The sequence below is a fragment of the Leucopleurus acutus genome (genome assembly GCF_964270905.1).
Source record: "Leucopleurus acutus genome assembly, chromosome: 2".
Taxonomy (NCBI): domain Eukaryota; kingdom Metazoa; phylum Chordata; class Mammalia; order Artiodactyla; family Delphinidae; genus Leucopleurus; species Leucopleurus acutus.
In genome coordinates this window covers 127,703,029-127,717,669 of record NC_139143.1, presented here as the reverse complement: position 1 = coordinate 127,717,669, position 14,641 = coordinate 127,703,029, and the positions used below count along the sequence as shown (strand labels likewise).

Here is a 14,641-nt window from a genome sequence, read left to right as displayed (position 1 = left end):
CTGGGAGCCTGTGCAGCCCACCACTGCCAGGGTCCCATGATCCAGGGACACCTTCCCTGGAGAACACATGGCACGCCTCACGCTGTTGCAATGTCATGCCGGCCTCTGCCAATGCAGGCTCGCCCCTCATTCCGTACCCCTCCCTCCCCGCGGCCTGAGTGAGCCAGAGCCCCCTAATCAGCTGCTACTTTAACCCCCTCCTGTCTGAGCGAAGAACAGACGCTCTCAGGTGACCTGCATGTGGAGGCGGGGTCAAATCCAAAGCTGAACCCCAGGAGCTGTGTGAACAAAGAAGAGAAAGGGAAATCTCTCCCAGTAGCCTCTGGAGCAGTGGATTAAATCTCCACAATCAACTTGATGGACCCTGCATCTGTGGAATACCTGTATAGACAACGAATAATCCCAAAATTGAGGAGGTAGACTTTGGGAGCAACGATATATATATTTTTACTTTTTCTCATTTTGTGAGTGTGCATGTGTATGCTTCTTTGTGTGCTTTTTCTGTATAGCTTTGCTTTTACCATTTATCCTAGGGTTCTGTCCATCTGGTTTATTTATTTTTATTTTTTTTTTTAGTATAGTTTTTAGTGCCTGTTATCGTTAGTGGATTTGTTTTTTGGTTTGGTTGCTCTCTTCTTTCTTTGTTTCTTATCACTTTTTAATTTTTTTTATTTTTAATAATTTTAATTTTTTATTTTAATAACTTTATTTTATTTTATTTTTTCTTTATTTCTTTTTTTCTCCCTTTTCTTCTGAGCCGTGTGGCTGACAGGGTCTTGGTGCTCTGGCCGGGTGTCATGCCTGTGCCTCTGAGGTGGGAGAGCCAAGTTCAGGACATTGGTCCACCAGAGGTCTCTCGGCTCTACATAATATTAAATGGCGAAAGCTCTCCCAGAGATCTCCGTCTCAACGCTAAGGCCCAGCTCCACTTAACAACCAGCAAGCTGCAGTGCTGGACACCCTATGCCAAACAACTAGCAAGACAGGAATACAACCCCACCCATTAGCAGAGATGCTGCCTAAAATCATAATAAAGTCACAGACACCCCAAAACACACACCGGATGCGGTCCTGCCTACCAGAAAGACAAGATCCAGCCTCATCCTCCAGAACACAGGCACCAGTCCCCTCCACAAGGAAGCCTGCACAACCCACTGAACCAGACTTAGCCACTGGGGGCAGACACCACAAACAACAGGAACTACGAACCTACAGCCTGTGAAAAGGAGACCCCAAACACAGTAAGTTAAGCAAAATGAGAAGACAGAGAAACACACAGCAGATGAAAGAGCAAGGCAAAAACCCACCAGACCAAACAAATGAGGAAATAGGCAGTCTACCTGAAAAAGAATTCAGAGTAATAATAGTAAAGATGATCCAAAATCTTGGAAATAGAATGGAGAGAAAACAAGAAACGTTTAACAAGGACCTAGAAGAACTAAAGAGCAAACAAACAGTGATGAACAACACAATAAATGAAATTAAAATTTCTCTAGAAGGAATCAAGAGCAGAATAACTAGGCAGAAGAATGGATAAGTGACCTGGAAGATAAAATAGTGGAAATACCTACTGCAGAGCAGAATAAAGAGAAAAGAATGAAAAGAATTTAGGACAGTCTTAGAGACCTCTGGGACAACATTAAATGCACCAACATTTGAATTATAGGGGTCCCAGAAGAAGAAGAGAAAAAGAACGGGACTGAGAAAATATTTGAAGAGATTATAGTTGAAAACTTCCCTAATATGGGAAAGGAAATAGTTAATCAAGCCCAGAAAGCACAGAGAGTCCCATACAGGAAAATCCAAGAAGAAACACACCAAGACACATATTAATCAAACTATCAAAAATCAAATACAAACGGCTTCCCTGGTGGCGCAGTGGTTGAGAGTCCGCCTGCTGATGCAGGGTTCATGGGTTCGTGCCCCGGTCCAGGAAGATCCCACATGCCGTGGAGCGGCTGGGCCTGTGAGCCATGACCGCTGAGCCTGCATGTCCGGAACCTGTGCTCCGCAACGGGAGAGGCCACAGCAGTGAGAGGCCCGCGTACCAGAAAAAAAAAAAATCAAATACAAAGAAAAAATATTAAAAGCCGCAAGGGAAAAGCAACAAATAAAATACAAGGGAATCCTCATAAGGTTAACAGCTGATCTTTCAGCAGAAACTCTGCAAGCCAGAAGGGAGTGGCAGGACATATTTAAAGTGATGAAAGGGAAAAACCTAAAACCAAGATTACTCTACCCAGGAAGGATCTCATTCGGATTCGACAGAGAAATTAAAACCTTTATAGACAAGCAAGAGCTAAGAGAATTCAGCACCACCAAACCAGCTTTACAACAAATGCTAAAGGAACTTCTCTAGGCAGGAGACACAAGAGAAGGAAAAGAGCTACACTAACAAACCCAAAACAATTAAGAAAATGGTAATAGGAACATATCAATAATTACCTTAAATGTAAATGGATTAAATGCTCCAAGCAAAAGACATAGATTGGCTGAATGGATACAAAAACAAGACCCATTAAAATACGCTGTATACAAGAAACCCACTTCAGACCTAGGGATACATATGGACTGAAAGTGAGGGGATGGAAAAAGATATTCCATGCAAATGGAAATCAAAAGAAAGCTGCAGTAGCAATTCTCATATCAGACGAAATAGACTTTAAAATAAAGACTATTACAAGAGACAAAGACACTACATAATGATCAAGGGACCAATCCAAGAATAAAATATAACAATTGTAAATATTTATGCACCCAACATAGAAGCATCTCAATACATAACACAAATGCTAACAGCCATAAAAGGGGAAATTGACAGTAACACAATAATAGTAGGGGAATTGAACACACCACTTTAACCAATGGACAGATCATCCAAAATGAAAATAAACAAGAAAACACAAGCTTTAAATGATACATTTAAAGATGGACTTAACTGATATTTATAAGACATTCCATCCAAAAATAACAGAATATACTTTCTTCTCACATGCTCATGGAACATTCTCCAGGATAGATCATATCTTGGGTCACAAATCAAGCCTTGGTAAATTTAAGAATATTGAAATCATATCAGGTACCTTTTCCTACCACAATGCTATGAGATTAGATATGAATCATGGGAAAAAAATCTGTAAAAAATACAAATACATGGAGGCTAAACAATACACTACTTAATAACCAAGAGATCACTGAAGAAATCAGATAAGAAATCAAAAAATACCTAGAGACAAATGACAATGAAAACACAACTACCCAAAACCTATGGGATGCAACAAAAGCAGTTCTAAGAGGGAAGTTTATAGCAATACACTCCTACCTCAAGAAACATCTCAAATAAACAACCTAACGTTACACCTAAAGCAATTAGAGAAAGAAGAATAAAAAAACCCCAAAGTTAATAGAAGGAAAGAACTCATAAAGATCAGTTCAGAAATAAATGAAAAATAAATGAAGGAAATAGTAGCAAAGATCAGTAAAACTAAAAGCTGGTTCTTGGAGAAGATAAACAAAATTGATAAGCCATTAGCCAGACTCATCAAGAAAAAAAGAGGAAAGAGTCATCAATAGAATAAGAAATGAAAAAGGAGAAGTAACTACTGACACTGCAGAAATACAAAGGATCATGAGAGATTACTACAAGCAGCTGTATTACAATAAAATGGACAACCTGGAAGAAATGGACAAATTCTTAGAAAAGCACAACCTTCTGAGACTGAACCAGGAAGAAATAGAAAATATAAACAGACCAATCACAAGCACTAAAATTGAAATTGTGATTAAAAACCTTCCAACAACCAAAGCCCAGGACCAGAGAGATTCACAGGCAAATTCTGTCAAACATTTAGAGAAGAGCTAACACCTGTCCTTCTCAAACTCTTCCAAAATATAGCAGAGGGAGGAACACTTCGAAACTCATTCTACGAGACCACCATCACCCTGATACCAAAACCAGACAAAGAAGTCACAAAGAAAGAAAACTACAGGCCAATATCACTGATGAACATAGGTGCAAAAATCCTCAACAAAATACTAGTAAACAGAATCCAACAGCAAATTAAAAGGATCATACACCATGATCAAGTGGGGTTTATCCCAGGAATGCAAGGATTCTTCAATATATGCAAATCAATCAATGTGATACACCATATTAACAAATTGAACGAGAAAAACCATATGATCATCTCAACAGATGCCGAAAAAGCTTTCGACAAAATTCAATACCCATTTATCTTAAAAACCCTCCAGAAAGTAGGCATAGAGGGAACTTACCTCAACATAATAAAGGCCATATATGACAAACCCATAGCCAACATCGTTCTCAATGTTAAAAAACTGAAAGCATTTCCACTAAGATCAGGAACAAGACAAGGTTGCCCACTCTCAGCACTCTTATTCAACATAGTTCTGGAAGTTTTAGGCACAGCAATCAGAGAAGAAAAAGGAATCCAAATCTGAAAAGAAGAAGTAAAGCTGTCACTGTTTGCAGATGACATGATACTATACACAGAGAATCCTAAAGATGCTACCAGAAAACTACTAGAGCTAATCAATGAATTTGGTAAAGTAGCAGGATACAAATTAATGCACAGAAATCTCTTGTATTCCTATACACTAATGATGTAAAATCTGAAAGAGAAATTAAGGAAACACTCCCATTTACCATTGCAACAAAAAGAATAAAATACCTAGGAATAAACCTACCTACAGAGATGAAAGACCTGTATGCAGAAAACTATAAGACACTGATGAAAGAAATTAAAGATGATACAAACAGATGGAGAGATATACCATGTTCTTGGATTGGAAGAATCAACATTGTGAAAATGACTCTACTACCCAAAGCAATCTACAAATTCAGTGCAATCCCTAACAAATTACCAGTGGAATTTTTTACAGAACTAGAACAAAACATCTTAAAATTCGTATGGAGACACAAAAGACCCCGAATAGCCAAAGCAATCTCGAGAAAGACAGACAAAGTTGGACGAATCAGGCTCACTGACTTCAGAGTCTACTACAAAGCTACAGTAATCAAGACACTATGGTACTGGCACAAAAAGGGAAATATAGATCAGTGGAACAGGATAGAATGCCCAGAGATAAACCCATGCTCATATGGTCACGTTATCTTTGATAAAGGATGCAAGAATATACAATGGAGAAAAGACAGCCTCTTGAATACATGGTGCTGGGAGAACTGTACAGCTACATGTAAAAGAATGAGATTAGAACACTGCCTAACACCATACACAACAATAAACTCAAAATGTATTAAAGACCTAAATGTAAATCCAGACACTATAAAACTCTTAGAGGAAAACATAGGCAGTACACTCTATGACATAAATCACAGCAAGATCCTTTTTGACCCACCTCCTAGAGAAATGGAAATAAAAACAAAAATAAACAAATGGACCTAATGGAACTTAAATGTGTTTGCACAGCAAAGGAAACCATAAAAAAGATGAAAAGACAACCCTCAGAATGGGAGAAAATATTTGCAGTTGGAGCAACTGACAAAGGATTAATCTCCAAAATATACAAGCAGCTCATTCAGCTCAATATCAAGAAAGTAAACAACACAATCCATAAATGGGCAGAAGACCTAAATAGACATTTCTTCAAAGAAAATATACAGTTTGCCAACAAGCACCTGAAAGGTTGCTCAACATCACTAATCATTAGAGAAATGCATATCAAAACTACCATGAGGTGTCACCTCACACCAGTCAGAATGGCCCTCATCAAAAAATCTACAAACAATAAATGCTGGAGAGGGTTTGGCAAAAAGGGAACCCTCTTGCACTGTTGGTGGGAATGTAAATTGATATAACCACTATGGAGAACAGTATGGAGGTTCCTTAAAAAAGTAAAAATAGAACTACCATACAACCCAGCAATGTCACTACTGGGCATATACACTGAGAAAACCATAATTCAAAAAGAGTCATGTACCACAATGTTCATTGGAGCTTTATGTACAACAGGCAGGACATGGAAGCAACCTAAATGTCCATTGACAGATGAATGGATAAAGAAGATGTGGCGCATATATACAGTGGAATATTACTCATCCATAAGAAGAAACGAACTTCAGTTATTCGTAGTGAGGTGGATGGACCTAGAGTCTGTCATACAGAGTGAAGTAAGTCAGAAAGAAAAACAAATACCATATGCTAACACATATATATGGAATATATAAAAATAATGGTTCTGAAGAATCTAGGGGCAGGACAGGAATAAAGACGCAGGTGTAGAGAATGGACTTGAGGACACAGGGTAGGGGGAAGGGTAAGCTGGGAGGAAGTGAGAGAGTGGCATCACTAATATATACTACCAAATGTAAAATAGATAGCCGCATAGCACAGGGAGATCAGCTTGTTGCTGATCTAGAGGGGTGGGGGGTGGGAGGGAGATGCAAGAGGGAGGAGATATGGGGACATATGTGTAACTGGTTCACTTTGTTATAAAGCAGAAACTAACACACCATTGTGAAGCAATTATATTCCAATAATGATATTGAAAAAAAGAAAAAAAGAAAAAAAAGATGTGAACCCAAGTAGTCACTTATTAAAGAGTCTGTCCTCTTTGCACACTCTACATGTACTATTTCCAGAGATATAAAAGAAGTTTGATATAGCCTCTGCCCTCAGGAGCCTTTGACTTTGGAGATAAGATACATATCAGAAAAGAAATATTAAGAAATAATATAGAGCAGTATAACATTAAGTCCCAAAATGAGAGCTACAGACAGGGTTACGGAACCAAAAGGAGAGAGACTGTCTTGGGCTAGATGCATTACAGGGAATCTGAGCTGGATTTACAACAGAGTTTCTCAAAGCATGGGCTGAAATGGAAGTGAATGAGACTCTTTGGGAGTATTAATTAAAAACGTAAACTGGGTACCACCCTAGATTTTTAAATCAAAATCTTTCAAGAGAAGCATGGGCATGTTATACCAGGTTGCTGTGGCTGTATTGAAATAAGTGATTCTGCCTAATGCCAATGGGAATATAAATTGGTATAACTTTTATGAACCACATTTTGGCAATATATATCTAAAGTACCTACCTTTGGGCCCACATTGCAATGGTTATCCTTCAGCTATATTTCATATAATATTTATCTTTCAGATATATTCCCATTATGTGCAGCATGACATATTTATAGGTTGTTTATTTCAGCATTGTGTGGAAACAGCCTAATACTAGAAACAGCCAAGATTTTGATCATCAATACAGTGGAATATCCTGCAGTTCTAAAAAAGAATAAAGAAGTTCTCTATGTATTGATATATACAGTGCTTAGATTTATTGATAAGTAAGAAAAGCAAAATGAAAACCCATCAACATGGTAGGCTACCATATGTGTAAAAAAGGGAGAGACAATGGGGGGGGCGGGAAAAAAATGAGGGATAGACAATAGATGTATTTGCTTACATGGGTATATAATATCTCTGAGAGAATGAAAAACAAACTGTTAACCTGATTACCTCCAGGAGGGGGAATTAAATGGGGTGGGGAAGGGCAGGGATGATACAAGTAGGAAGAAAATTTGAACTTTGAACTGGTAGTTGTATTACCTATTCAAAAATGAAACCAAAAACAAAAAACTGAAAGAATCATTGACTTAGAAGAATGGACACAATTCAGGCAGATAGTAATAAGGGAAGATATTACTTTCTTTATCCTACATAGGAATTATTCACATTGGTTAATAATGCCTCCTCTAAGACTTAATTACCACACCAGTCTCAAGCAACTTGTCACGTTCTAAAGTACTAAATAGAGTAAATATATGAAATTGAACACCTCAGTTTTTTCTTTTATTTTTTGTGACCTTTAGTTCCTATTAGTTTGTACACAGTCATAGAATGTGTGGGGTCTTTGTTATAACCAGTCGGTCTTCAAAACCCATTTTGGTGTTGCATACTACACAAAGCACCTTTCTAATAATCTTAGTATTCTTGTTTCTGAATGTCTTTATGACTTCTTTGAATGTATATTAAAGGATATGTTCCATTCCACGTCCATTGTAGAATAATTTATGTGATACAATATAAGTAAAATTAAGTAAAAAAAGTTATTCATAATCCCATTGTCCAGAGAAAATTACTGTGATTTTTTTCATTTTGCTCTATATTCCCTTTATCCAAAAAAAAAAATATATATATATATATATATATATATATATAGTGCATGTGTCTGTGTTTTTTTAATTGATGTATAGTTGACATATAATATAGTGGTTTCAGGTGTACAACATAGTGATTGACAGGCAAACACATTAAGAAATGATCATCTGGGCTTCCCTGCTGGCGCAGTGGTTGAGAGTCCGCCTGCCGATTCAGGGGACACGGGTTCATGTCCCGGTCTGGGAGGATCCCACATGCCACGGAGCGGCTGGGCCTGTGAGCCATGGCCATTGGGCCTGCACGACCGGAGCCTGTGCTCCGCTGCGGGAGAGGCCGCAACAGTGAGAGGCCCACGTACCGCAAAAGGAAAAAACAATGATCACCACTATAAGTCTAGTAACCATCTTTCAACATACTAAATTACTGTAGTATTATTGACTATATTCCTTATGCTGTATATAACATCCCTATGACTTATTTATTTATATAACATTGGAGTGCATATATCTTTTTGAATTAGTGTTTTTCTTTTCTTCAGGTAAACCCAGAAGTGGAATTGCTGGATCATATGATAGTACTATTTTTAATTTTTTGAGGAACCTATATACTGTTTTCCATAGTGGCCGCACCAATTTACATTCCCACCAGCAGTACACGAGGGTTTCATTTTCTCCACATTGTTGCCAACACTTGTTATTGGTTGTCTTTTTGATAACAGCCTTTCTGACAGGTGTGAGGCAATATTTCATTGTGGTTTTGATTTGCATTTTCCTGATGATTAGTGACTTTGAGCGTCTTTTCATGTGTCTACTGGCCATCTTTGTGTTTTTGGAAAAATATCTAATCAAGTCCTCTGCCCATTTTTTATTGGATTTCTTTTTTTGATAAGTTGCATTTTTTAATGTAATTTGGATATTAACCCTTATCAAATATATCATTTACAAATATCTTCTCCCATTCAGTAGGTTGCTTTTTCATTTTGTTGATGATTTCCTTCACTGTGCAAAAGCTTTTTAGTTTTTACTTTTATCTACTCCCATTTGTTTATTTTTGCTTTTGTTGCCCTTGCCTGAGGAGACAGGTCCAAAAAGTATTGATAAGACCAATGTAAAAAAGCATACTGCCTCTGTTTCCTTCTAGGAGTTCTATGGTTTTTGGTCTTACTTTTAATTCTTTAATCCATTTTGAGTTTATTTTTGTATATGGTGTAAAGAAATGGTCCAGTTTTGTGTTTTGTCTTTTTTTTAAACTGGCTGTCTTTTCCCCATTGTATATTCTTACCTTCTTTGTTGAAGATTAATTGATCGTATAAGTGTGCATTTATTTCTGGGCTTTCTATTCTGTTCCATTGATCTATATGTCTATTTTTGTGCCAGTATCATACTGTTTTGATTCCTATGGCTTTGTAGTATAATTTGAAATCAGGAAGCATGATACCTCCAGCTTTGTTCTTTCTCAAGATTTCTTTGGTTATTCAGCGTCTTTTTGGTTCCATACAAATTATAGGATTATTTGTTCTAGTTCTGTGAAAAATTCTGTTGGTATTTTGATATTCATATTGTTATGAATCTGTAGATTGCTTTGGATAGTATGGGTATTTTAACAATATTAATTCTTCCAATCCATTAGCATGGACTCTCTATTTGTATCATCTTTTGTTTCTTTCATCAGTGTCTCACAGTTTTCAGAGTACAGGTCTTTTACCTCCTTGATACTTTTATTCCTAGGTGTTCTTTTTGATGCAGTTGTAAATGGGATCGTTTTCTTTTCTCTGACAGATCATTATTAGTGTATGAAAATGCTACAGCATTCTGATAGCTTTTTTGTGGAGTCTATAGGGTTTTCTATATCATCATCTACAAACAGTGACAGTTTTACTTCTTCCTTTCTAGTGTGGATGCTTTTTACCTCTTTTTCTTGTCTGATTGTTGTGGATAGGACTCCCAATTCTATGTTGAATAAAAGTGGTGGGAGTGGGCATCCTTATCTTGTTCCTGATCTTTGAGGAAATGCTTTCAGCTTTTTGCCATTGAGTATGATGTTAGCTGTGGTTTTTGTCATTTATGTCCTTAATTATGTTGAGGTATGTTCCCTCTGCACACACTTAGTTGAGTGTTTTTATCATAAATGGGTGTTGAATTTTGTCAAAAGCTTTTTCTGCATCTATTGAAATGTTTATATGGTTTTTATCCTTCATTTCGTTAATGTGGTTTATTACGTTGACTGAGTTGCGGCTATTTAACCATCCTTGCATCCCTGGGATAAATCCCTTTTGATCTCATGGTATATGATCTTTTTAAGATATTAATGAATTTGGTTTGCTATTATTTGTTGAGGATTTTAGCATCTATGTTCATCTGGGATATTGGCCTGTAATTTTTATGTATTTTTACTTTTTGTTTTTGGTAGTGATTTGGTTTTGGTATCAGAGTAATGCTGTCTTTGTAGAGTGAGTTTGGGAGCATTCCTTTCTCAATTTTTTGGAATAGTTTGAGAAGGATAGGTGTTAAGCCTTTGTTAAATGTCTGGTAGAATTCACCTGTGAAGCTGTCTGGTCCTGGACTTTCGTTTCTTGGGAGTTTTTCATTACTGATTCAATTTCACTACTAGTAATTGGTCTGTTCAAATTTCTTTTTCTTCCTTATTTAGTCTTCTTAGGTTATATGTCTAAATGAATTTACCCATTTCTTCTAGGTTGTCTAATTTGTTGGCATGTAATTTTTGTAGTAATCTCTCATGATATTTTGTGTGTCTGTGATATTGGTTGCATCTTGTCCTCTTTTGTTTCTGATTTTATTTGTTTGGGTCCTGTCTTTTTTTTATGAGTCTGGCTAAAGATTTATCAATTTTTTTTAAATCTTTTCAAAGAATCAGTTCTTAGTTTCATTGATCTCTTTTGTATTTTTTTGTCTTGATTTCATTTATTTCCACTCTGAGCTGTATTATTTCCTTTGTTCTATTAACTTTGGACTTATTTTTCTTTTTAAGTTTCTTTATGTGTAAGGTTAATTGTCTATTTGAGATTTTTCTTGTTTCTTGAGGAAGGCCTGTATTGCTATAAACTTCTTAGAACTGCCTTTGTTATGTCCCATAGATTTTAGAACATTGTGCTTCCATTTTCATTAGTCTCCAGGTATTTTTAAATTTCCTCTTTGATTTCTTCAGTGAACCATTGGGGTTTTTAGTAGCATGTTGTTTAGATTCCACATGTTTGTGTTTTTTGCAGGATTTTTTTGTTTTTGTAGTTGATTTATAGTCTCTACCGTTGTGGTCAAAAAAGATGTTTGACATGATTTCAACCCTGTTACATTTATTGAGACTTTTTTTTGTGGCCTAACATGTTATCTGTCCTGCAGAATGTTCCATGTGCTCTTTAACAGAATGTGTGTTCTGCTCTTTTGGGGTCATGAATATATTTTTCCAAAGCTGTAAGCATACTACATATTTGAAATTTTCACATATCAAGGTATGGTGAACATATTTCCATCTTATAACATATCTTGGCCATATAACTCATAGAAAACTTACTGTCTCCTCTTGAAAGTATTTGTCTAAGTCTCCTATTTAATTATGAACCTGTAGAGGATAAGAAACATCTTTTATTTGTCTTTGTCACTTTCCCATCAGCACCTGATACAGTGCCACATTATTTTTCACTATCTATGGCAATTTTCTTTAAAAAGTCCCAGGAGATACTCTGAAGGATCCATATAATTTTTGTGGTATTTTTGTCAAAAATTATAACCTCATTCCACTCCTGAGAAAACATCAGGCAAACCCAAATTGAGGGACATTCTACAAAAAAATAACCAATCAGTATTATTCAAAAGTGCACCATGGTCATGAAAGAGAAGGAAAGACTACGAAGAAATAGCAGTTTAATTCAGTTGGAATCCTGCATGGGATCTTTCAACAGAAAAAGGACATTGGTGGAAAACTTGGCCAAATTTGAATAAAGTATATAGTTTAGCTGACAACATTTTACCAATGTTTATTATACTATGGTTTTGTAATATGTTACCACTGGAGGAAGCAGAATGTAACTTTTTAAGTCTAAAATTAGTTTTAAAAGTTAAAAAAAAAGTTCCAGGGAAAAAACTTTTAGTCAATAAATATCCTTAAATTTTTTTCTGTTTAATTCTAGCACCAAGGAATATCATTTTTGCTGGCTGACATGGCAATGAAAGTTGAACTAGCTAGATTGAGTTACCAGAGAGCAGCTTGGGAGGTTGATTCTGGTCGCCGAAATACCTATTTTGCCTCTATTGCAAAGGCATATGCTGGAGATATTGCAAATCAGGTAGCTACTGATGCTGTTCAGATTTTCGGAGGCAACGGATATAATACAGAATATCCTGTAGAAAAACTAATGAGGGATGCCAAGATCTATCAGGTAATGTTAAAAATTATTTTTATTTATTTTTAAGGAACATAATATTCATAAATGACATAGTAGATTTCTGATTGTTTATAGATTTTTATGTCACAGGTAATAATAAATCATTATAATAAATGGCTGTGAGCCTAAATTTTTGGAACTAATTAACACAAGGAAGAATGTTACACTGAAGTGTATTCCTTGAGAGAGAACAGGCTAACAGAGTAAATGGTGCAGACATGTACAGGATGTCTGGATCAGCCTTCTTTGATTCTTAACATCCTAGCTAATTGTAACTCACTCTTTGCTCTCCTAAAAGTATGTATATCATTTAAATTAATTAAGTTATTTTATTTTGAATCTTACCTGACAACTCTTGAAGTCATATTTGGGAGATAAAAAAAACAACATGAGGAGAAAGTGATATAGATGACTCTGTCTTATAAATTAAATTGATGGTTAGAAAAACTTAGAGATAGGAGTAATTTAGTGAAGAAGATATAAATGCTCATGTCCACATGTAGTTTAAGTAATTATAAGCCATGATTCTCAATATCTCTTCCCTTGCTTTCCTCAACCCCCAGCAAATTATTTGACAAATCCAGTCATTTGAAATCCAGAGGTAGAATCATAGAATGTTAGAGAAAGAAATTTAGACAGTGCAGCCCCTCAATTTAAACTTGAAAAAACTGAGAACCAGAATTTGTGCCTTATCCAAAGTTACGGGTTTATCTGGTAATACTCTTCCTTCCCTGGAGCTTGTAATTATTACATTTTAGCTTTTCTCTGCCATCTGAACTAATAAATGGTTAGAAGTTTAAACTGGAAGTGAGGGCTGGCTAGTAGGGCTACCTAAATGAACAAAAACAAATCCTTCCAGCATCTTTTTCTTTAGCAACTGTGTTCCTTAGGCAACAAGAGATAGAAATCAGGTTTAACAGTAAGAACAGAAAATGACTGAAGGCGACAACTAGCTAAAAACAGTTCAAAAAAGTTGGTTAAAATATTTTAGCAACATTGAACTTAGATTTCCCAAACACTTTTTGAAATGTTAATATCCTTTTTTTTGATGTTTTAAGACTGTCCTCCAAAATTTTGGTAAATGAGTTTTTATAATAATTTTAACTAATCTTTAGAGAATTTATGTATTTTCATGGGGTTCATAAAATCAAGTTTCAGAATCACTGTAGACTACAGACCTTATATATGGTTTGATTCAGTTTGGTATTGCAGTGGAGCTTAGGGTACTGTCCAAAATACTGGGTGTTTACATACGGAAGATATTTAACCTACATGTATTTTCTTATTGTTTGCAGATTTATGAAGGTACAGCACAAATTCAAAGGATTATTATAGCCCGTGAACACATTGGCAGGTATAAAAATTAACCAGATCACCATGTTAGTAATTGTTGAGTATTTAGAACATGATCTACTACTTAAACTCCAGGAAAGAGAAAGAGCGGGCTTTAAGGTTTTTTCCAGTAAAAATTTTAAAATAAGTACTCTTATACTAAACCTATGCAACTGATGCTAATAGTAGTTTTCTATTTTTGTTTAGCTTTATGACTTGCCTTTTCTATAATAGATTTGGTTTTATTAAAATTATGTGTTGTCCTTTAGTGCCACTGTACCTGAATCACATTAACCTGGAAAGATACATTTGGCTTGTTGTTTTGACCTCTTATAATTAAAGTAACAGAAATTTCTTGGAATTTCAGTGTTTTCCCAATGACAGGAAGGAGGGTTTATAAAAGTATTCAGAATGTTCCAAAATTTACACTGAGAAAATATTCTGGGATTTAAATAACTTGCCAGTGATTTTGTAGACTTAGTGGTATTTGTGTTAGAGGAGTTAATTTTTGCAATTTGGAAAGCATTTGTTTTCCATTTTGTACAGTAATAACCAAAAATTTGATGTTCATATTCTCCCTTTATACAATGACCAAAAGTTACTTGAAAATCTTGTTTAATTCTGAGCCCACATTTCACTTGCCTTATTTAAAATGAATCAATAAAATTTCCCTTAAATTATTTTTATATGACTCTGTTGGTCTCTGGTTAACCTTTGGTCTACTGTACAGTCTCATTCTGTGCATATACATTCTAAAAATAAACTTAACT

General features: G+C 35.7%; 1 protein-coding gene across 1 annotated transcript in view; it reads left to right on the top strand.

Moving 5' to 3' along the window:
• ACADM (acyl-CoA dehydrogenase medium chain) overlaps positions 1–14,641 on the top strand; it is a 48,950-nt gene extending 34,309 nt beyond the window's left edge. The window contains exons 11-12 of the mRNA XM_082863340.1: positions 12,285–12,533; positions 13,835–14,641. Of these exons, the coding sequence (XP_082719466.1) occupies positions 12,285–12,533; positions 13,835–13,906 (321 nt within the window). The 3' untranslated portion in view covers positions 13,907–14,641. The remainder of the gene's footprint in view (positions 1–12,284; positions 12,534–13,834) is intronic.